The following is a 24,074-nucleotide window of genomic DNA, read 5'->3' as shown; positions in this document are numbered from 1 at the left end:
TTGTCGCTATTTTCTTGTATCTTCTAATTAAATTTCCCATTTATTTAACGAAATAGAAAAAATCTTAATCGAAAGATAGATACAAAAAATTAATAATAATGGAACCACGTGATCAAGAAATCTACTAGATTTTTTTTACATATCTATCTTTAAATAAATATTTCAATTTTTTCTATAAAATTTTCGATAAAATAGGGAAGATCATAAACTTAAAGTAGTTCTACCAAACTCAACGTTAATCCAAACAACAAACTTAGAGCATGTCAGGTATCACATTAAATTTAAATTTGAAAGCAGTTGCGTGATTTTGAAAACTCCAGAGTAATACTAATCATGCAATTAGAATGCACAACAGAGTTCTTGTCATACAAATATGAATGGCATGTTGACATAATAACCAGTTTTGCAAAGAACACAAGTTTATAAAACAAGAGTAGGCTGCAAATCTTTTTATTTTCGATAGAACAAAACTGGGAATAGGTCTGGCAATATATATAGAAAACAAAAGGTCAGGAATACATGCCTGGCATGAAATTTTGATTACCATATCAAATTCAACTGAATCATAAAATAGAACATTTTGTTGACATGCTCTTCAACAGAACCAAGGATAAGCATTGGAAGATAAATAAATGAGAACTCGGTATCAAAAAGAATTCTAAAATTCAAACTGTGGAGGACAAAGAGCTCAGCAAAAATCAGTAAAACCGGCACAATACAAGGCAAGACCCCCAAAGGCCACAATGGCACTGGTAATAAATCATGGACGATCACGCGGATTCCTGGAAGAGGACCATGATGAAGATGACCTTGAACCCCCACCAAAGGAAGTTCCACGTTCCCACCTGTCACCATCTGGCCTGCTGCCACTGTTGCTCCAACGGTCTGCTTCTGGAGGAGCAGCAGCTGTGGTCTCAGCTCCTGCTCGCCGGAACTTGGGAACATATTTCCCAGGAGCTGGGGTTGCTGAAGCTACAGAAACAGCAGGGCGTGACTCCAATGGACGGGCAGGCGGCTCATACGGCCTCATAGCTGGTTCAGTTGGTCTACCCAGCAATGCTTCCCTCTTTTCCCTCTCAATTTTTTCAGCAATTTCTTGTTCCCTTTTCCTCATCTTTTCAGCCATCTCATCCAATTTTGCTTGGCGTTCAGCCTGTTCCTTCTTTTTTCTCTCAGCCTCTGGAGTTCAAAAACACCATATACATGTTATCTAAATAAAAAATGGAAGATAGACTACTGTATTGGTTAATAGATGGTAACACGCGGATTCCACAGAAAACATTTACTAATAAAGAAAGAATGAAATACAAGGGATGGGATTAAAAATATAATCATGACTGCTTTGGTAGAATTTAATTGAATAGACACTTTAACAAGTCTTGTGCGATCCTTTCAATAAAACGCAAGCTCGGGCTTCTATATATATTCCAGGAAAACAAAATAATAATGATTACCTTCACGCTTTTGAGCTTCTTCCTCCTCCCGCAATTTTTGCCGTCTCTCTTCTTCAACAATAAGATAATACTTCAACTTCCTCATTTTATCCCTCTCCTGTCTCCTGGACTGTAAAATCCTAGATATACGCTCCTCGCTTTCTGTCCTCAATCTGTTAAATTCTGCTTGGCGATGACTGACAACTCTCTCTTGATATATCTCCTGTAAAGTCAACACGTGTCAAAATATTAGTAGTATTTTTACCAGGTAAATTTAATAATTGGTATTCTGACTTCTATGATGACAAATAACATCAATTGTTAAAAGTTCATCATTACTGATGATACAGACAAAGAAAGTAGCATATGGGTTTATGATACTAACTTTATGGCCCATCATTCGACTAAGCCTTTCTTTCTCCTTGAGATCTCCAGCATGGCGCTGTTCGCTCAGTTCAACCTCTTGCTGCATAAATCCATTGTCTAACAGTTAGAAATCATTACAAGAAATAAACTTGTTTTATTAAAAAGTTACAAATGAAGATTCTGTTCCAATGAGATGAAAAATATGAAGAAAAAAAATCAATTATTTCAAAGAGCACAAATAGACATTACTTGTTGCTCATTTTCATGAAGAACCCTCTCTTCCACTAAGCGTTGTTGATATGCAGCTTCAATAAGTGGAGCAGCCTCTTCTCTCTTTGCTCTTTCCAAATAATCCATGGTTTTAGCTAATTTCTGCAGTTTCTTCTCCATTTCCTGCTTCTCCCGGTGTTGTTCAATCAATGCCAACTCCACCAAGGTTTTCTTAGAAATTACACCCTACAGATAGAGGTCATAGTTAGCATTAGCATAACAAACAAACCAATAACTTAATTGATTGCAGGCTTCAACTTACCCCTTCTATGATGGGCTTTTTACCCTTTCTCTTAAAGCGCTTTTCAGCTTCCTGAAGTATAGCCTGAGCTTCCTCTTTATCTTTCTCCTCCATTTCCATTTTGAGTCTCTGTTTTTTCCTCAGCTCAACCTCAGTTTCAAGCCGCTTTCGCTCTGCTTCTTCAGTAATTTTCTGCAATCTTAGTCTCTTAGACTCCTCCTCACGTTCCTGTTCAAGAAGCTGCCTTTCTTGTTCCTCTTTCCTCTTCTCAATAATTGATTTCCGAGCAAGAAGCCTCTTGTGTTCTTTGGCTACAACCTCTGGCAAAGTCGGAAGCAAGCCTCCGTGTTTTGATCGTTGCGCATCAGGTGGACAAATCATTTGCCGTGCCTTGTTCAACTGCTCAGCAAAACTTGCCAAGTGATCCCTCAAGCCATCAGCCTCAAGACTCTGGTAGAAAAGAAGCAATTTCCAAAACATTTGGTAAGAGTACCACTATTATACAATTAAAGTGTCAGATTCTGAGCTTATATGTAAACAAATATAAAATTTCCCCGCCTAAACCATAACAAAAGTTTATGTAAAGAACTTAGTCTAAGCATTTGATATCGGTGCAAACGAAATAATCTCAAACAATTTATGAGAAATGACGTTTCTGCAGACCAAAGATTGATCATCAAACCAATGTATTCCCGAATTAACATGCACAAACCACCTAAAACGAGAGTCAACCATCCATCTTTTCTGTAACAGGTGCTACCCCAATTCTCTCTACTATTATCATTCCACTCCAACATTCTCTTCAAACAATAAATTCACCTACTGTAGCGTAAGTTTAAAAAGGAAATCGAACCATGATAAGGAAAACATACCGTCTTGCAGAAAATTACAACATTTTTCATGTGGTCAACTTTCATGGACAGAAACTTCTGCTTAACGGCATCTACGGAAATCTTTTCCACAACGGAAAAATCAAAGAAAGGAATCATCCCAGCTAAGTTTTCAATCTTCATCGATTGGTACACATTAGACACCTAGAAGAGGGAGGGTGAACAGGTTTAAGTACACATAAAACAGAAGGATTAAATAAGTAATCCACAAAAAAAGAAAATGCACCTGTTGTAGCAACCTCAAGGTAGCTAACTTCTCAAGTGCTGGGACATACTGCGAAAAATGCACCTCCGGAACTGATGAAGCAAAGGTAAACTTACCCCCTAATTTTGAAATTTTATTTAGCAAGGGTAGTACTTTTAATGCAAGATCAGAGGGTAGAAATTCATGTTCCAAAAGATAGTAAATGTCTTTCACTTCTTGTGAAACACAAGACATTACACCCTTTGATGCCTGCAATTAATCCAAACATAAGGACTTCAGAGTCAAAAGCATCTATTTATTACAATAATACTATCCCAGAGGTCATCCAACCTTTGAACCTATTGACAATAGGTTCTATACACCACCAAATGGCTTAAGATAGATTATTATATGTACGTGCGTGAAGGATTAAATATGTAATCCACAAAAAAAGAAAGCATTGGCATCAAGTCAAAATAAATAAAGGTGATAGCTGAATAACTAAATCAATTACAGTGAAAAGTTTAACCAAATCAGTTGAAAAAGATGTAAAAAATAAAAATCACAACTAAAGCAATAACAGACATAAACCTAAGCATCAGTCTATCAAAAAAATGTTAAAATGATTATACCATCAATGAAAAACTTACATCCACAATTAACAAAAATAAAATACATTGTTCAGGATTTGAAAATCAAAATAACTAGAATAAAACGTGAATACTAAATCATTTACAGAGTAGAGTTTAAATAATTAGAGCATGTGGTCAATGTATTAAATATGTGCATTATTATTTTTGATAACTTAGAATATTCCATATGTGGTCAATGCTTTGATATTTTAATTTTAATTTAATATTTAAATAATTTGAAATGTATGTATGGAATTTTTTTAGATTGTTTTTTTATTTATTTTAATGTAATTTTATTATGGAAAAAATAATTATTTCTACTAAAAAAAATTGATTTCACTAAACGAATGGTGGAGGAGGCTGGGATACCCGAACCTAACCCAAAACCGTTTGGATGGGTTTGGGTTTTGATTCTTGGGTTTGGGGTGGGGAACGGGGATTGATGGGGGATTCGGGTTTGGGTTTGGGGAGGTAAAAACCATCCCCGACCCGCCCCATTGACATGCCTATTGGCAACTAAAGCAATTAGAGGTATGAACATCAACATCATTCTAGAAAATGTTAAACTGATGAGATCAACAATGCACGACACACATGACATCCATAATATACCGAGATAAAATACAAATTTCAGGATTTGGAAATTGTTTGAAGGATTAGATTCATGTTTGAAATATGCATTGGGGTAAACTTATATGTAAAGTAATTGTACTACTGGTACTTGACCGAGAAATCAACATAAATATGAGAATTTGATTAGATACCACAACAACAAATTATCTCATTACCGTCCTTATTCCATCTAATCCATGAAAATCAACAATCAGATTAACGAAGGTATATGCAGGTTTAAATGATTACCACACAACAAATATTAACAACCAACACATGGAATGCAAAAATCAAAAACATGGTACAATGGAGCTCGGCAAAGTTTACAATGAGATGATGAGGAAATAAATTCAAACCAATATGATCAAGATCAACCACACAAAACACAAATTGAAAATTAAATGTGCACAGTTATTAAAGTCAACAGTTAAGAGGGAGTAGATATCCTATAAGTCAATTTCTTACTTGAAACCCCTATATAAGTCAATTTCTCACTTGAAACCCCGCCTTCAACAATACACATCAAAATAACAAAAATAAAGAATGATTGTAGAAAAGGAATTTATATAGAGCTGTGTTTCAAATAATGAGAATATCTCTAATCAAAACAAAAAATATTGAGAATATCTTACCAGTTCAGCAAGAAGTGATGACCTGGAGAGCTGGGAAAGACAACAGAAACAATAACAAATTGTAAGATTTGCAAACAAATATCAATATGCTATAGGGAGTTCAAATGAGGGAAAGTAAAATACCACTTCTCTGCTATCGGGCTTAGTTTCGAGATTAAAGCCTATGAGGTTAGCCATCCTCAAATTTCGTTCCTTTTCATGCTCTAGTTCTAAATGAGATGCACCGTGAGTGCGATCATGAGGAGGAACTGAAAGTGCAGCTAGAACAACAGATGAAGCTATCAACTGCAAATCCTTCTGACTCAGATTTTTGTTGAAGCTTTTTTGTAACAAAAAGAGTTTGAACCAAGCATATGCATGATATAAATGACTTGAAGATATCCAAAATATTTCAGTCAACTTAACATAGTAAACCGTCATCAATGATGGTTTTGGTGTTTTCTTGACCATGCACATTAACCCATGTATATCTTCAACAGATCTAAAGGCTTCCTGCAATGCAACAAATTGTCAGGTCTTCCAACATTATTAAAAAAAATAGCTCGAAGTAAAAAAAATGAGAAGTTTCAAACCTGCCAGAGTTCAAGCTCAGTGGCAATTTTCAGCTGCTCAAATCTTGTATCAAGATACAATTGCAAGCTTTCGGGAGCAGAAAGATCAGGTCGGTCTCGTTGGTCCCGATATTTGTTAAGATTAGCCAAATGATTTCTAATGATTTCACAAAGCCTTCTGAACTCTGTTGTCCGTTTATATTGCTTACAAAACTGGAAAGCTCGGTGAGCTGTCATCTGCATGTGGCAATGGAGTCTCGACTATAAGTTTGACATATCGCAATTGTGCATCCTGAATTATTGTTTTAGCAATAAAACATACAAGAAAAGGAGATGAAAAAGAAGAATAAGTTGATGAGTAACAGCAACAACATATCCAATGTGTCAAGCAATTAAATTCTACTCATCAGGATAACTGTCTGCCATAGTTAAATGGCTAAAACTAAAACACTGGATTTTACATAAACAAAAGAGACAACTTAGAATATAATTATAAATATTTTATACTGCAATGAGGTTAACCTGTCTCACAAGACCATGCACAGAGAGGTAAGTTAAAAAATATAAAAAAGAAAAATACCTACAAAGTCATATAACATTCTATACCTAAAACAAAAATATCAAGAATATAGATTGATTGAGATAAGAAAATATTACAGCATATAAAGCTTCCAATTTAGAGTTGTTCCGCAATATCTCAAGCACGGTCCTGTAAGTTTCCCAAAGAAATTTAAACCATGGGGTAACAAGCTCCCGATCAGAACGATCCTTCCCCTTTTCACCACTGACATAGCTCAGCATCAAGTCCTCAGGCCTTTTATCCGCCTCCAAGTCATCAACATCAAGGGCCTCTTCTAAGGCCTGAGCCTGGCTACGAGCTTGCTCAGCTTTCTCAGTTGACAAATGCATAAAATGCTTAATCACCTCCTCAAGTGAACTAACATTCACTTGCTGACATATGATACGGTACTGAATAAGCCCGTCCTTAGCAAACCGTCCTTTCCTCATGTCTACACACAGCTCTACATACTTAAACATAATCCGCTCAAGTGTTTTCTGCCATGCTCGGTATCTTTTTGAAGTTATAAGGTCGTGCAGAGTCTGAAGAGCATCCTGCTTCTGCCCCACATTGATCAACTCTGTACATCAAATAATAAGCGATTCAATTGCATTACTTTTTACAATAAATAAACACCGAGATAAAAATAAAAATAAATCATCTTTGAAACAAACCTTCTGCCCGTTTGAGGGCATTCTCAGGCTTCAAGAATGACGTCATATTGCAAATTCACGAAAAAAAATCCCCTCTGCAATTAAAAAGAACGATAATCAAAATAAAATTAACGCCAGGAACAACAGTGAAACACAAATTCATAGCAAAATTGACTAGAAAAAACGGCAAATCTATCAGGATTAGAATCAAACTAAGCTGATGATCTAGATAGTTAATTGCGGCCAATAGTGGCGTGATCGCGGCGGTCCAGCGATGCCAGGTGCGGGACAAATCACTGTAACGGCTGTCTCAGATGCATTTCACGAGAACAACAATGAATAAAAAAATATATGGACAAAGAACCTGAAAAACTACAGTGGAATATGAGGGATGGTGAAGAAGAGATGAAAAAGCATAGTACCGAGGAGGATGAATCAGTGGCGTCGTTGATTACAGTAGCGGCTGCTTATTCTGCTAGGGTTACGTAAAGGAAGAACTGAAATTTTTGCTATGTGTTTCCGATAAGAAGAAGTAGATCTCTGGGCCCGTAAAGCCCAATCTGTTCGTTAAAAAACGTTGGGCCTGAACACTTGGGCTTTGGAGGGGGAAAAAAGAGTAGTTGTCTGAAATAACACAAATAGAATTATTTTTTTGAAATTTTTTAATGCACCTTATATATTACTTAGATACTAGGTAAAAATTCAAAAATCTCTTCAAAAGATATATCTTCATATGCACCTCATGCATATATTGTTAATCAATGTAAGAATACAATAAACTCAAACTTTATTGATATTGCAAACTTTGTTTGATGAAAAAAGAGAAAATTGAGGTTGTATAAATAACCTTCCATAAAACTGCATAAAATTAAAATTGCTATTTTTCAGTCCTCTATGCTAAAGAATAGGACTTAATCTAGATACTCTTTTTGAGTAGGAATTTTATTAACTGGCTAAAATTCAAATACTAATTCAAACAAATATTAATATTCCAACAATTTCTCCCCTAAATTAAGCATGCACGTTGCATTTTAGTTTAATATTTTGTTGCTTGTACCCCATATGCTTTTGAATTTTCTCCAATTGGTTCAACTTTAATGGCTTGGTCATGATATTTACAAGCTGATCATTTATTCCACAGAACTTCATATCAACAGATACACCCATAGTTAGATTTCTCAAAAAATGAAACATCATGCCTATGTGTTTGCTTCTCCCATGAAAAACTGGATTCTTAGCAAGCTTAATGGTAGAAGAATTGTCGTAGAATATTGTAACGCAATCAGATTGATTACCTTTAATATGTTTTATAATGTGTTGCATTTAAATACATTGGCAAGCACAGGATGCAGCTGCTACGTATTCATATTCAGTTGTAGAAAAAGTAACCACTAGTTGCTTCTTGGATGCTCATGCAACAGCTCTACCACTTAACATGAATATATAGCCTGAGGTACTTTTCCGGTCATCTATATCGCCAGCATAATTGTTGTCCATGTAAGTTATTTACTTGTCCTTGCACCCTTTCTAGTAGAAGATGATGAGATCAATTGTTGATTTAAATATACCTTAAGATTCTTTTCGTTACAAGCATGTCTACTTCCTTCGGATTTGACATGAACCGACTAATAAGACACACACAATACATTAAGTCAAGTCTGGTTGCTGTCATATACATTAAACTCCCCATCATCTGCTTGAAAAGAGTTTCGTCAACTTGTTTTTCTTCCTCTTCTCTTGACAGCTCAATACTTCCGGTGACTATGGGGTTTTTTACTCCATTACAGTTTCTCATGTCGAATCTCTTGAGAACTTCTCCAACATATTTCTTTTATCTTATGTGTATTGCTCTCGCATTTTGACGCAGTTCAACTCCTAAAAAGTACTTCATTTTGCCTAGATCAGCCATCTCGAATTCTCTTTTCATGGAATTTTTGAACCCTTACATCATGATCAGATCATTACTAGTAAAAATAAGATCATCAGCATAAAGACTTACAATCAATGTTTTCTCTTTCTCCTCTTTAATGAACAAAGTGTGTTCATAACAGCTCCTTTCAAAACCTTCATTAAGGAAGTAACTTTCGATCTTACTGAACCATGGTCTTGGAGTCTGCTTCAACCCATAAAGTGCCATTTTCAGTTTGTAAACTTTATTTTCTTCCACTTTTACTCCATATCCTTGCGGTTGTGATACATATACATTATCATGCAACTCTTCATCCAAAAATGCACTTTTGACATCCAATTGGTAGAGTTTCTACCCATTTCTTGTTGCTAGAGCTATCACCATTCAGATGGTATCCCATCTTGCAGCCGGGGTAAAAACCTCATCATAATCTACTATTTTTTCTCGTGCATAACCCTTTGCCACCAACCGAGCTTTACACTTGCTAGCTTCATCGCTTTCATTCAGCTTTATTCTGTAGATCCACTTTACACCTATTATTTTTGCTTCTGAGGGAGCTTGAACTAACTCTCAGGTTTGGTTCTTTCTTATTGCTGTTATTTCCATGTCCATGGCATCTCTCTAGTTTTTATCTTTCACTGTTTCTTCATAATAAATTGGATCATTTGACATAAACATAAGAAAAATGTGTACCTCGTCTTTTGATAATTCTCCTCCACTTGTATAGTCTTAATGGTAGATTGGAGTTTTTCTTGTTCTTTTTGCTAAGGTTGGTAGAGTTACCGCTTCATTTAAAGTGGAATCCTCTATTTCTAAGTTGTCTTCTTCTGATTCACTCGTGGTATTTTCATCTTCATGTTCATCTAATTCCCCAATTCTTTCCTCATAGGCTTCACCCCAATCAAGTACATCACTTTTTGATTTTGCACATGTCCTCCCCCAATTCCAGCAATCATCTTCCTCAAATATTACATCTCGACTGATTGTTACCTTTATAGTTAAAGGATTTATGATTTTGTATCCTTTTGATTTCTCGATGTATCCAATGAATACATGTTTCTGGCTTCTAGCATCAAGATCGAGTCTTCAAGCTTCTGGTACATGAACGTTTCCTACACCTCCGAACACTTTAAAGTGTTCGACACTGGTCTTGAAACCACTCAAACACTCTTCTGGCGTCTTATCTTTTATAGCAGATGCGGGGCTTCTGTTAAGCACATGGCATGCCCATTTTGTGGCTTCTGGTCAAAACATTTTGGGCGGTCTCTTCTCTTCCAATATGAAGTGTACCATATTCATAACTGTGCGATTCTTGTGCTTATTGAGGTGTATAAGTTATTGTCAATTGTCTCTTGATTCCTTGAGCTTTACAAAAATTTGAAAATTCATTTGAATTGAATTATCCTCATTTATCTGTTCTTAAACAATACAATGCCAAACTAGTTTCCTTTTCTACCATGGTTTTAAATTCTTTGAAAATGGTGAAGGTTTCACTTTTCTTATTTAGAAAGTAAACCCAAAGTTTTCGGCTGAAATCATCAATAAATGTCAGTATGTACCTTTTATTTCCATGTGATTCAAGAGAGATTGGACTACATATATCTGAGTGAATAAGTTGTAGTTGTTGTTTGGCTCTCCATATACTTTTCTTAGGAATAGCTTCTCATTGTTATTTTTCGACCATGTAGTTTGTACAAAATTTTGACGAAACATTCAATTTTGGAAGCCCTCGAACCAAATTCTTGTTATGCAACAATGCCAGATTCTTATAGCTCAAGTAACTAAACCTTTTATGCCATATTTCACCAAGGTTATTAACACTTTATTTAAAGCATGTAGGGATTGATATAAGAATGTTTGTTATCACAAGGAACATTTTGCTAGTGGTCATCATGCTTTCCAGTATACAACCTTTGTTCGGATGATATAGCTTGCAAACTCCATGCTTAATTACAATTGTGATGCCTTAATTTTAGAGTTGCCCAATATTGATTAAGCTATTGCATAATTCAGGAACAAAAAATACGTTACTTACAGTTTGATTTCTTCCTCTGAACTTCAATCTAATGTTTCCCTTTCCCATTACTTTTAGCTCTGAGTTATTTGCAAGCTTGACTAAGTGCCTAAAGCTTTCATCCAGTTGCGTGAACCATTCCTTGTTTCCGGACATATGATTTGAGCAACCAAAATCAAGAAACTATACTTCCTCTTTTTTGTTTTGATGAGAATCTACTTGTGTCATCAACAACATCTCTTCCTATTTGTTAAGCTCAACATAATTCACTATTTTCTCCCATGTTGGGCACTCGTACTAATGGTGTCCCAAATTATGACTTGTAGCATTCCATAACAGTCATGATTGTAAATGGTATGCCTCTGCCTCTTCATCGGCCTCTCATTATGCCTTTGCCTATTTCATAATGCTCCTCATGTGTCACCTTCAATGTCTACTCCTCCTTATTTGAACCATTCATTCTTTGCTCATGGATAAGGAGACTGCTTTTGCAAAATCAAGATGATTGATATCACCAGAAGCACAGTTGTACATATATCATAACATAGTAATTTTTGCATTATGCTTCTTTTTTTCTTTTATGTTTTAAAGTTCAAATGCTTCTTCAATATTAACACCAAACAAATATGTTTTAAAACGTATGATTGATAAGGTTACCAATTTGAGGAAGGATGCAATTGAAGGTCGCACCGTCAAAAACTTCATTGAGGAGAATAGTTGGAAATATGCCTTCTCTTTTTATTTTTATTTTTGTTTCTCTTAATCCATGTAGCCAACTTGAATAAGCAATACTTAGCTTCAAGTTAACTGAGTATAGATAAATACCATAATTGTATCTTCATAATTTGAATTTGGTTTGGTCATGGTACCTGCAGGCCAACAAGCTTCCTCAATCCATATTTCAAAAGTTATTCTAAATTTTGTTTATATCACAACTCTCTCAGACAAAGTCTTTCTGCAATGTGTTTTGTATTTGTTTATGCGAGTATTTTACTACAAACAAATAGTTTTAAAGGAAACATTATGTATGGTAATATTCGTCCAAGATCCATCATCTCTTTGTTTTACTTCAGTTGTTTCATGGTTCTAAACCTTTTCTATATACTGACAACACCAACCATACATCTTAACCATTCATTTTTGTATCCAATTCTATTTTATTTTGTTGAAGTCTTCTATCTTATTAATGTCACATTTTGGCTTGTAGTTTTTTTACTGATACTATTGGAATTCATGCACTATTTCATGCTTTTGTTGTTGCTATTATTATGTCTAAATATAGTCCTTTTGCAGTATGACATGCTTAGTTAGTACAGGTCATGAAGCGAAGATAGAACATTGTTATATTTGTGCCCATGTGCTACTATACTTATACCATCAAAGGAAAGAAATGAAACTAATGTAATTCCTTATTGTCACAAAGGAAAGGAATGAAACCAACATAATTCTTATTGGTCTCTATTGTTAATTATATTGTGTTTTACAAGACATAGAAATGCATAATGATGAATCTACGTGCCTTGTAAAAGTTGTTTACCAATAATTCGTTTTTTTCTTCTATTGTTTTTTATAGTGTTGGTTGGTATTGTAAGAGCTATAGAAAAAAAACATTTGTTGATAAGTGCTTAAATTTTATTTTTAACATACTGCATTTTTTTGAATCATAGTTCTTGCAATGTATTTGCTACAGATTAGCCACGATTTTAGTTATCGATTAACTACGATTTTTATGGGTTCATGAATAATGTTGACGTTAGCCATGTGGTATGTCATGTAGCATCTTGCCACGCTAACACTGCCATGTGTATGTGTTAGCTGACCAGTTTCGGATAAAGAAGAAAATCAGGTCGACTAAGGAACCCGTCGGAGCAGTATTGACAGGAAGGTGAACGCATCCATGGGCCAACATTTGTAAGTTTGGTCGAAGTCGAAATACTTGAATGGTGGAGGCAGTCGTGGGCAATCAAAGAATGCGGGTAGTTATTTACAAACATGGGGGGAATGGACTGACATGTGTCATCATGAGATAGTTTTGTAACCCCCCGACGGTTAGTTTTAATTAGTATTTAAACAAGTGTTAGAGGAGATTATAAGGGTGGCATTTGGGACATTTGTAGTAGGAGTGAAACTTGAAATACCAAAGTGTTTACGAGAAAATAGTCAATCTCCCTACAAAAAATGTACTTTGCCTCCATTTTACATTTATAAGTCATTTAATCTTACCAAATTTACCTTTGATTTCTTGCTTTACTATTTATACATTATTGTTCGTCTTACTTTTACCATATCCCTAACTCATCAAGAGTTACGTTTACACTTTTTTAACCTTTCAAAGACATTGTTTACCAAAACACCATACACTCAAACACTAAGTCTATGACTTTGTAACCGGTCCTGCAAGTAACCCTCTCATAGGAAGGCTAGAGATTATTGACGAAACAACAAATTGACACGCCTAGTGGGACCCCGACAGTGTTAGGTGTATGTGATTGCGCAGTGGTAAAATGACGTCAATTAGACCACACGAAGAAACGTCTTCGGCGGGAAACACAACGATGTCCCAGGTTGCCGATATCGGCTCCAGCATGGCGTCAACGATTTTGACAGCATTTGTAGGGCCAATTATGACACTGTGTCAGCCATAAACACCGACTCCAACAACCATGGGAACTACTAGGCAATATATGCCCAGTTTCAAGATCCCCATGCACCGAACATTGGGAATGTTGAATGAGTTTATGGCAAGTATGCATAACCTCGGTTCGACTTACAGTGATATCTCATCATCGCCATTCCCTCGCTACCAGAGGTTTGGATCTTTGGCAACCCCATTTGGTCGACCCCTAGGTTTCAGACTGACATCTCAGTCAATCCCAACTTTTACGTCAAGTTCTATCATCGTCATGTGCCAACAGATGTACGAGAGTAATCATGAAATGGTACACATGCTAACTCAGCAAATGAGTACCATATTGAGGCCATTGATCCAGGATTCGACGCAGAGTTATCAACAGTTGGCAACCCAAATGACAAGGATATTAGACTCTTTAGGAGCCCTAAAGGCTCAGGTCCGTCGGAACCCTACGCCTCCTCCTCAACCGAAAACACCGGCCCGACAAGAGGAAATGACGGACGGTACTGTCGAACAAGAATATCAGGAATTCAAACAGATCCCAAGTGTGGCACAAAGGCCCCCTGTGGTAATGGTTAACCGTAACCAGGATCCTGACCAGGTGGTCAGACAAGTTAGACACGATGCAACCATTAGGGAACAAAACTTAGAAGCTATCGTCGAACGGATCATAGTACGAAACCGAGTAAGTCCCTGCCTACAACGACCGACTTACTCTTCACCTCTACCATATTTTGTCTTACAGACAGAATTGCCTAGGGGGTGGAAAGTCCCGAAATTTACCAAGTTCGCTGGACACTGAAAAGTCCACTATCGGACACGTGGCCAAGTACCATATCGAAGTTGGAGACATAACGAACAATGAGGATTTGAAGTTAAAATACTTCCCAAGTTCTCTTACAAAGAACGCATTTACATGGTTCACAACGATACCTACACAGTCGATCCAAATATGACACAGTTGGAGAGATTGTTCCATGAACAATTTTATCTAGGGTAATCGAAGATTAGCCTTAAATAACTAGCTAGCATTAAGCGGAGGTTGCTGAGTCAGTTGATCAATACCTAAACAGGTTTAGACTATTGAAAGCACGATGTTTTACTCAAGTTCCTGAACACAAAGTAGTCGAGATGGCGGTTGGGGCTTTAGATTATTCTATAAGAAAAAATATGGATACTCAGTATCTTAGAGATATGTCCCAATTGGCTGATAGAGTTCGACGTATCGGACGCTTGAAAGCTGAGAAGTCCAAGGCGGGTCGATATCATAAGAAGGAAAAAGTGCCTTATATCACAGTCGAAGGAGTTTCTTTTGACGACGAAGATATAATTGACAGAAGCGAGGTTAACGTGGAAGAACTTAAGCCCGGACCTTCGTATGTGTGTAAGGTTTTAAAACCCTCGAATGGGAAAAATCATGTCGAACCAGAAAAAACAGACAAATGCGTAGCTAAGACCTATACTTTCGATGTGTCTAAGCACGACGAAATCTTTGATCTGTTAGTAAAAGATGGTCAGATTAATGTCCCTCAGGGTTTAAAAGATCATCCCCTATAACAAAAGAAAAAAGGGGGATTATGTAAATTTCATAATTTCCTTGGTCACAAAACTCACCAATGTGTTCTTTTCAAGGATTTGGTGCAGAAAGATCTGAAAGAATGAAGGCTCCAGTTTGGTGAAAGGCCAAAAATGCAGGTGGATTCTGACCCCTAAAGGTGGAAGAAGCTTTGTACATGGAGCCTCTCGAATGTATGATGGTCGAGACTACTGATGGTCTCATAGAGGTTTCCAAAACAACCTCGTTAGCTGAATCTTTTAAAGTGATTATGGTCGAAACTACTAAAGGTTTCGGAAACAAGGCCGAAAGGAAATCCGAGTCGGCATCTCCCTAACCAGGCGAAAGCTTATCAGACTTCCAAGAGAAGTGTAAGAAAAATGGATCAAAGGCTTTGTTATTCCCAAAGTGCAGTGTGGTGTTCGATGAGAAAACCGCTGAAAAATTAGAGGCCAACAACAAGGTTGTGAAAGAGGAGAAACTTGTTGTCCCACGATTTGTGTTCGACAAGCATGGAGCACCTCGACGGAACAAAGATTATAAAAGGCAGTTTCAACGCTCCCGACCAAAGACCTTTATTCCTCTGACTGATGTTCCACAGGAAAAATGGATAGAGTTTGTCTATCAGAAAGGGGGCAAAAAGCCAAAATGGAGAGTGTTAAAGAAAGAAACAACATCTCCATAGAAGAAAATGGGATACACAATATCTCATAAATACAAAGGAAATAATTGGATGACTAAGACATAGTGGAGACGCTACCAGCGAAACAAAAAAGTTGAGAAGGTCGTTACCACTCCATAATTGAAACCTTCGGAAATCGTTGGACAAAATAAACAGATACCAAAGGTCATATAACCAGGAAAAATGGTGGCCAATCAGATAGTGGTCATGACTGTTCACTCGACGGAAAAGAAGGCAGTAATAGCCACTCAGAATATGGAATGTTCGTCAGAGGTCGAGAAGCAGTCACAAAGCAGGGGCGAATTGAAGGAAGAAGAGCTCGAGTATTCTCCCCAACCAGAGGAAGGGGAGCCTGAATACTCTCCCCCAGTCTGATGAGTAGTTCGACAAAGCATGTACGACGAAAATAACGATGACATTTACGGTGATGATTTCGTTGTAAACTGTGGCATTGTATCGGTGTTGCCAGCTGAATACGACATGGTATCCAAAGTCTCTGAAATAGAGGGAGATTTCTTGCCATATGAGATAGACGGGGGGAAAACTTTGTGCTGCTATGTCATGAATAACAGCATGGTGGAAGAACAAAAAGATATGTTTGAAAGACCCAGCCCTAGGATGATGCGCCATCTAAAGCCATTGTTAATCAGAGCAAAGGTAGATGGAATGACGGTGAAAAGGTCTTTGTCGACAGAGGCGTTGTAATTAATGTGATTCCCTATACTTTGTTTAAGAAAATGGGAAAGGGTGACGAAGACCTTCGACAACAAAACATGGTCCTATCAAACTATTAGGGTAAAACCAACAATGTAATGGGGGTTGTCCAGGTCGATCTCGCTGTGGGCACAACAACACGTTCAACACTATTCATGGTAATAGACTCCAAAGCCAATTTCAATCTACTATTGGGTCGAGAATGGATCCATGGGATAGGGGTTGTACCATCAATGATTCACTAGAGACTTATAATTTGGCGAAAGGACGACATCATAGAAAATATTGAGGCCGACCAAAGTTATTACCGGGTCGATGATAGGGGTTCCAAGAGGTCTTTTAACCAACACTTGGTGAATATAGTGCCATGTGATGACGAATCAGGCTCTTGTACTTCCGTCAAAACTGGTCGAGTTTTAAACTTGGACCCTGATCATGGTTACATATGAGATAACGAGGAAGACACAAGATCAGAGACGGGAATTCCACCTACGGCGTGGCCTGCAGTCGATGAGGATGATTGTTGAGTCATAAAACTTGGCTCGAATTTCGGCCTATTTGGATGGAAACAATAGGAGGTCAATTCTGGAAAAGGAGAGACTTCAAGATTTGGCTTGTGAGGCCAAAGGTTTAGAAAATGGTCGACAAGACCATACAATAACTTTAGAAATCTGAAGGCTTGATTGTATTTATGACAACGAGCCTTTAGGGTTTGAAAAGAATCCATTAAATGAGTCCCAAAAGATGCCAGCGCAAGATCCCCTTGAAGAGATCGATCTGGGAGATGGAATCACAAAAAAACCAACCTACATATACTAATGTGGGGTTAGAAATGAGGGAGAATTTGGTTGAGGTATTGACCGAATACAGGGACTATTTTTCCTGGGATTATAACGAAATGTCGGGTTTAAATCGAAGCGTGGTGGAGCATCGACTGCCTATCCAACCTGGGAAAAAGCCAATGAAGCAACACCCTCGACGATTTGCTCCAGACGTTACCTTAAAGATCAAGCAAGAGATCAAAAGACTCCTCAAAAGTTGTTTTATAAGAACGACAAGGTACGTCGAATGGTTGGCCAACATAGTGCCTGTCATCAAGAAAAATGGAACTCTTAGGATTTGTATAGATTTTAGAGATCAAAATAACGCCACGCTAAAGGATTAGTACTTGAAGCCCGTGGTAGAAATGCTGGTCGATTCGGCCACAGGTTTTGAATACCTGAGCTTGCTTGATGGATACTATAGCTACAATCAAATTCTTATTGCCGAAGAAGATGTCCCTAAGACATCATTTCAATGCCCTAAAGCTTTAGGGACGTACGAATGGGTCGTCATGCCGTTTGGTTTTAAAAATGCAGGAAAAACCTACCAAAGGGATATAAATGCCATATTTCATGACTTCATTGAGAAGTTCATGCAGATGTATATTTACGACATCGTGATAAAATCATCATCTCAGGGAGGGCACCTGGATCACCATCGACGCTCGTTTGATAGAATGAGGAAATATGGATTAAAAATGAATCCATTTAAGTGTGCTTTCAGTGTGCATGCAAGCGACTTCTTAGGATTTTTGGTACACAAACGAGGTATCGAGATCAATCAGAACAAGACAAAGGCGATCTTATACCTTAAAATCCCATCGATAAAGAAACAACTCCAATATTTGTCGGGGAAGATAAATTTCTTAAGAAGATTCATATCAAATCTAAATGGTAAAACTAAGGTATTTTCGCCACTGCTCAAAATTAAGAAGGAAAGTTATTTTTACTGAGGCCCAAAGCAACAAGAGGCTTTCGACGCAATCAAGGGGTACCTTACCAAACCTCATATTTTGTTACCTCCTGGTAGGAAGAAAAATATGAGTTTGTATATTGATGCATTGGATACGACTATAGGGAGTATGTTGGCCTAAAAGGATATTAATGGTGTTGAAAGACCCATATATTACCTCAGTAGAGTATTGGTAGATGCTGAAACTAGGTACAGTGTCATAGAAAAACTATGCATATGCTTGTACTTTGCTTGTATGAAATTAAAGCAATATATAAAACCAATTCATGTTTATGTTTCATCTCATTATGATATTATTAAACATATGTTGTCTAAACCAATTCTGCATAGTAGAATTGGAAAATGGGCATTGGCGTTAATAGAGTTTTCTCTGACTTTTAAACCTTTAAAGGCTATGAAAGGCCAGATCGTGGCAGATTTTATAGTGGATCATGCCATGGTAGAATCATCTCTAAACATGGTCGACATTAAACCATGGCGTTTGTATTTCGATGGGTCAAGTCAAAAAGACGAAACAGGAGTCGGGGTATTGATATTATCCCCACAAGATAGCCCGACGAAGTTTAAGTACAAGATTAATGAAAAGTGTTCCAAAAGCAACAAGAGGCTTTCGACGCAATCAAGGGGTACCTTACCAAACCTCATATTTTGTTACCTCCTGGTAGGAAGAAAAATATGAGTTTGTATATTGATGCATTGGATACGACTATAGGGAGTATGTTGGCCCAAAAGGATATTAATGGTGTTGAAAGACCCATATATTACCTCAGTAGAGTATTGGTAGATGCTGAAACTAGGTACAGTGTCATAGAAAAACTATGCATATGCTTGTACTTTGCTTGTATGAAATTAAAGCAACATATAAAACCAATTCATGTTTATGTTTCATCTCATTATGATATTATTAAACATATGTTGTCTAAACCAATTCTGCATAGTAGAATTGGAAAATGGGCATTGGCGTTAATAAAGTTTTCTCTGACTTTTAAACCTTTAAAGGCTATGAAAGGCCAGATCGTGGCAGATTTCATAGTGGATCATGCCATGGTAGAATCATCTCTAAACATGGTCGACATTAAACCATGGCGTTTGTATTTCGATGGGTCGAGTCAAAAAGACGAAACAGGAGTCGGGGTATTGATATTATCCCCACAGGATAGCCCGACGAAGTTTAAGTACAAGATTAATGAAAAGTGTTCCAACAATGAAGTCGAGTATGAGGCTTTAATAATTGGTCTTCGACTCTTGAAAGGGTTGGGAGCCATTCGAATTGAAGTAAGAGGAGACTCGGAGTTGGTAGTCAAGCAAGTCACACGCGAATACAAGTGCATCAAGGAAATTTTGCTGAAGTATTTTGTGACTGTGACGCAACTACTAGAACAATTTGAAGTTACAAACATAAGACATGTATCAAGAAACAAAAACCAAGAAGCCAACGAGCTGGCCCAAATAGCTTCCCGATATAAGATGTCCAAGTCAAAATTCCAAGATATGATTGAAGTTCGAGAGAATATGGTGTCGAACATACCACCACTGACGGAAGATATCCTTAACAGGATGGACTGTCGTAATGAAGGGCTCGACGAAGAATGTTAGGAAGCCTGTGGAGTCGAGAAGTCCTGGGGACATGGAGTTTTCACTATCAACAGTTCATCACCAACAGACTGGAGGAAACCGATTGCAGAATATTTGGAGAACCCAGTCAGAGGCACTGACAGGAAAACCAAATACAAAGCTTTTAGTTATGTGTTGTCAGGAAACGAATTGCTGAAGAAAACACCAGAAGGGGTACTACTTAAATGCCTAAGAGATACTGAAGCGTATTTGGCCATATATAAGGTACATAGTGGAGCTTGTGGTGCCCACCAGGCAGACCATAAGATGGGGTGGTTGTTGTTTCAGCAATGGGTTTATTAGCCTAGTATGTTGAAAGATTGCATCGAGTTCGCCAAGGGATACCAAGAATGCCAAAGATACACATGTATTCAACATATGCCAGCAAGTGAGTTACATGCGATCATCAAGCCATGGCCCTTTAGAGGGTGGGCACTAAACGTCATTGGAGAAATTCAATCAGCCTCGTCGAAGCAACAAAAGTTCATCCTAAGAGGGATATACTACTTCACCAAGTGGATAGAAGTCGTCCCTCTGGTTAAGGTGGATTAAGAGGCGGTGATTGAATTCATCCAAAAACATATTGTATATAGGTTTGGCATCCTAGAGACCATTACCATGGAACAAAGGTCAGTGTTTGTGGGACAAAGGATGCAAGAGTTTGCCGGTGAAACATGTTTCAAATTTGTTACCTTTACGACTTACTATGCACAAGCAAATGGCCAAGTCAAAGTGACCAACAGTGATAATAAGTTTGATTAGAAAGCATGTTGCTAAGAAACCGAAGAATTGGCACAAGACTTTGGACCAAATCCTATGGGCCTGTCGAATGTCCCCAAATGAGGCAACAAATTCGACGCCTTTTCGACTAACGTTTGGGCACAGTGCCATATTTACATTAGATATATGCTTACATTCTGTAAAAATGCAACGTCAGAACGACCTCCAGTCGAAACAATATTGGGAGATGATGTTTGACGAATTGGTCGATTTGGACGAAGAAAGTTTGGCCGTGGTGGAAATGTTAGTACGATAGAAGGAACGTGTAGCCAAAGTATACAACAGAAAGGTAAGGGAAAAACCTTTATTGTTGATGATTATGTTTGGAAAGTAATCTTACCTATGGATCGTCAAGATCGAACTCTAGGTAAATGGTCTCCGAAGTGGAAGGTACCATTTCAGATAATCCGAACATTCGCTAACAATGCATATGAGATCGAAGAGCTTGGTGGGGATCAAAGGGTCTTGAGAGTGAAAGGAAAATATTTAAAGAAATATAAACCTATGCTACAAGAGATCCAAATCCGAACATAACAAGATTCATTGATTCTTTAAAGTAGCCTAAAGGGGCATTACAAAACATGGTCGACAGAACTTACACGAGAGATAAAAAACAGAGGAGATATAAAATAGGGAATCTAGACATAAAGTCCTCAAACGAGGTTATCGTGTGACTAATCCTATTGTCCAGAGAGACCTTCTTTCCACGCAAGTATTTTATGTCGGCCTCAATCTTGAAGGTTATTTCCCCATAGGATACCCCCTTCAGAACCTCATTGTCGACTGTTTCTTGCGCGAGAATTTCCTCAACTGTCTCCAAGGAAGCTTTTTGTGCTTCTACCTCAACAATCTTTTTATTAAGTTCAGCTATTTGGGCTTGATAGTCGGAGATCTGCTGGTCAAAGGCTTCCCACTGACGCAGATGTTCCTCCTTTTTGCTTTCAAACTCGCCGAGCTTTCATTCACAGGCCTCACTAGAGTCCCATTCAAGCTTTGCCTCATTGAGTTTCGTCTTAATCTAAGAGTCAGCATTTTGTCAAAGGTTAAGGTCCTTGACAAATTGGGTAAAGAAGGCCTCAAACTCAACAAAATACTTGATCATTGAGGTAGGAAGATCACAGGGACAAGTGAGTCAAGGAATTTAAAAATATCACGAGCAAGTTCTCCTCCTTTTTCAAGAGCACATAGAAAGTCTCCCTCGAAGAGGGACACCTTCAGTTGTTGAAAAATGAAAATAACCTCAGCATGTAGCTATGAGGGAGCAACGACGATCAAAGAAGGGAGTGACACATCAGTTGACAAATGACAAACTTGTTGTAACTTCCTAAGGGCTTCAACGGGGTTCCTTTGTTTAATAATCCTGATGTCTCTTGAAGTTAAAATGCTGGTCGACGCACTTTCGTCAACCACATTCGATGGATTGAGAGTTGGTGGAGAAACGAGACTTTTAGGAACTACCGGTGAGACACTTTGAAACTCAGCTTGCCGCTGCAGACTCAAGACAACGTCGCCTGAAGGATGGTCAGTCTTATCTCCGACTATAGTCTCAAACTCAATTGGAGAGCCCGCAGGTCCTTAAAAAAGATAGAAGTATTATACTACATGTCGCATCTCGAAAAATACGATTCCTCGCGATAGTCGCGGAAAAATTATGTTCGAACAGAGTCGCCATCGAACTTTATTTATCCCAATGAAGGAATAGGAAAATATCGATAAAACCGTTTGAATAATTGAATAATGGTCGTCGCAACCATATTCGGGTTTGGGAGTTGATTACGCAAGGGGAAGGTATTAGCACCCCTCACGTCCGTTGTACTCAACGTGAACCTTTTAGTTCTAATTTGCATTTCGTGTGTTAATTTATGTTTGTTTGTTATCTTTGAGTTATAAAATATTGAAAATAGAAATGGCTGAGAACCTCAGAAAGGAGAAAGGGGAGGTTTTTTATTAGTGTGCTCGCGAAGATACATCAATCTCCTGCCTACGTATCCTTATGGTGTAATCAGGAAGTCAGAGCATTCGTAGTTCGGGGAACTACGGTTGGTTGGTGTTTTTTAAATGAACAACTGTTTAGATCACATCCTAAAGGCTAAACGTTGGCTTGTCTACTATCGGCGGAGGCTTAAGCATTGGTTTGTTATGCACGTTAGAAAGGATTAAATGATGTTCTTTTGAAAAGAGTTTAGGTCACACGGAGGCGACAAATGGGATTAATATGTTGGATGTTTTGATTGGTTGAGATGTTTTTGGTCAGATGACGATCACTCGGATAGTCGAGTAAGACAACTCGTATCCTAACAGTCGGGAAAGGGAGTAGAAGACTCTAGACCACTTTCTTTTTCATCTTTAATTATAGGAAAGATTTGATAATAGTTAAGGTGTTTTGGAATGATGATGAATACTCGGATGATCGAGTATGATAACTCGTATCCTAATAATCGAGAAAGGGAATAGAAGGCTCTAAAGCGTTTTCTGTTTCATCTGAATATTTATGAAAATAAGGTTGTATATGGTTGACGTACTTTAGGATGAACGACAAGTACTTGAATGGCTGAGTAAGACAACTCATATCCAAGCATTTGAGAAGAGGAGTTGAAAAACTCAAAACCATCTCCTTTTTCGTATAATTTATTATGAAAGTGATTTGATTGAATTATATGTTTGCGGATAAATGACAATTGTTCGACTGATCGAGTAAGAGAACTCGTATTCGACCAATTGAGGAGTGAAGTTGAAAACTCAAAGTCAACTCCCTTTTCGTTTAGCTTACTGTAAAAATATTTTGATTTAATCGGGGTTTGGAGGTTTGTAGAGGAAACGACGATTATTTGACTAACCAAGTAAAAGAACTTGTATTCAAATAGTAGAGGAGAAAAAATTGAAGACTCAAAGTTATCTCCCTTTTGATTTCTTATTGATAACATGAAATAATATCACACTTTTGGACTCGATTTAATTAAATTATATTATTATTTTTTTCGATTTATTTTATATTATTCGATATTACTTGGTATTTTCCTTCTATTTATTCTAGGCAACATTATTTGAAGCATACGTGAAAAAGAAGAAAAGGAGGTGCAAAAAGATGATAAGAAGCAATTTCCACTAAAGCCCAGCCCACAACTATCAACTAGAAGCGATGAAGCTGTGACGACCGCCACACAAGGTGTGACGAGCGTCACGCCCCCCTGCTTTGTGTTACGAACGTAACACATGGTGTGACGAACGTCACACCCCCATTCCTATATTTTTGGGTTTGACGCGTAACAGAAGCACGCTCTTCCTCTTTCTTCGCTTGACCAGTTGACGTGAGGAAACCTACTGAATGGAAGAAACGGCCACTTGATGGATTGATAT

The 24,074-nt window shown here is 37.6% G+C and overlaps 1 protein-coding gene across 3 annotated transcripts; it reads right to left on the bottom strand.

The window, feature by feature from the left end:
* Window positions 1-509: 509 nt before the first annotated feature.
* LOC127125905 (eukaryotic translation initiation factor 3 subunit A) lies at window positions 510-7,597 on the bottom strand. Of its 3 annotated transcripts, none has more exons than XM_051054764.1 (13): window positions 7,446-7,597; window positions 7,045-7,118; window positions 6,469-6,950; window positions 5,833-6,048; window positions 5,384-5,752; window positions 5,261-5,290; window positions 3,427-3,654; window positions 3,183-3,344; window positions 2,332-2,760; window positions 2,049-2,255; window positions 1,819-1,899; window positions 1,455-1,656; window positions 510-1,179 (listed from the first exon to the last, which is right to left on the bottom strand). In XM_051054764.1, exons 2-13 carry the CDS (start codon window positions 7,088-7,090, stop codon window positions 761-763), a joined length of 2,871 nt encoding a protein of 956 aa, XP_050910721.1. In that variant the 5' UTR covers window positions 7,091-7,118; window positions 7,446-7,597; the 3' UTR covers window positions 510-760. The 3 variants fall into 3 exon arrangements, with proteins under 3 accessions (XP_050910721.1, XP_050910722.1, XP_050910723.1); XM_051054765.1 differs by lacking the exon at window positions 7,446-7,597 and adding an exon at window positions 7,388-7,406; XM_051054766.1 differs by lacking the exon at window positions 7,446-7,597 and adding an exon at window positions 7,242-7,323.
* Between the last annotated feature and the right edge of the window lie 16,477 nt (window positions 7,598-24,074).

The sequence above is a fragment of the Lathyrus oleraceus genome, chromosome 3 (assembly GCF_024323335.1).
Source record: "Lathyrus oleraceus cultivar Zhongwan6 chromosome 3, CAAS_Psat_ZW6_1.0, whole genome shotgun sequence".
In the NCBI taxonomy this organism is placed as follows: domain Eukaryota; kingdom Viridiplantae; phylum Streptophyta; class Magnoliopsida; order Fabales; family Fabaceae; genus Lathyrus; species Lathyrus oleraceus.
The sequence above is the reverse complement of the archived record's forward strand: the minus strand, read 5'-3'. Positions and strand labels throughout refer to the sequence as shown.

Excerpts from the sequence above, each read along its gene's own strand:
- LOC127125905 (XM_051054764.1), bottom strand. The coding sequence starts at position 7,090 with ATGACGTCATTCTTGAAGCCTGAGAATGCCCTCAAACGGGCAGAAG. Across the intron at positions 6,049-6,468 it reads AATTGGAAGCTTTATATGCT|ATGACAGCTCACCGAGCTTT; the intron begins GTAATATTTTCT and ends TGCCACATGCAG. Across the intron at positions 1,180-1,454 it reads AGAAGCTCAAAAGCGTGAAG|AGGCTGAGAGAAAAAAGAAG; the intron begins GTAATCATTATT and ends TTTGAACTCCAG.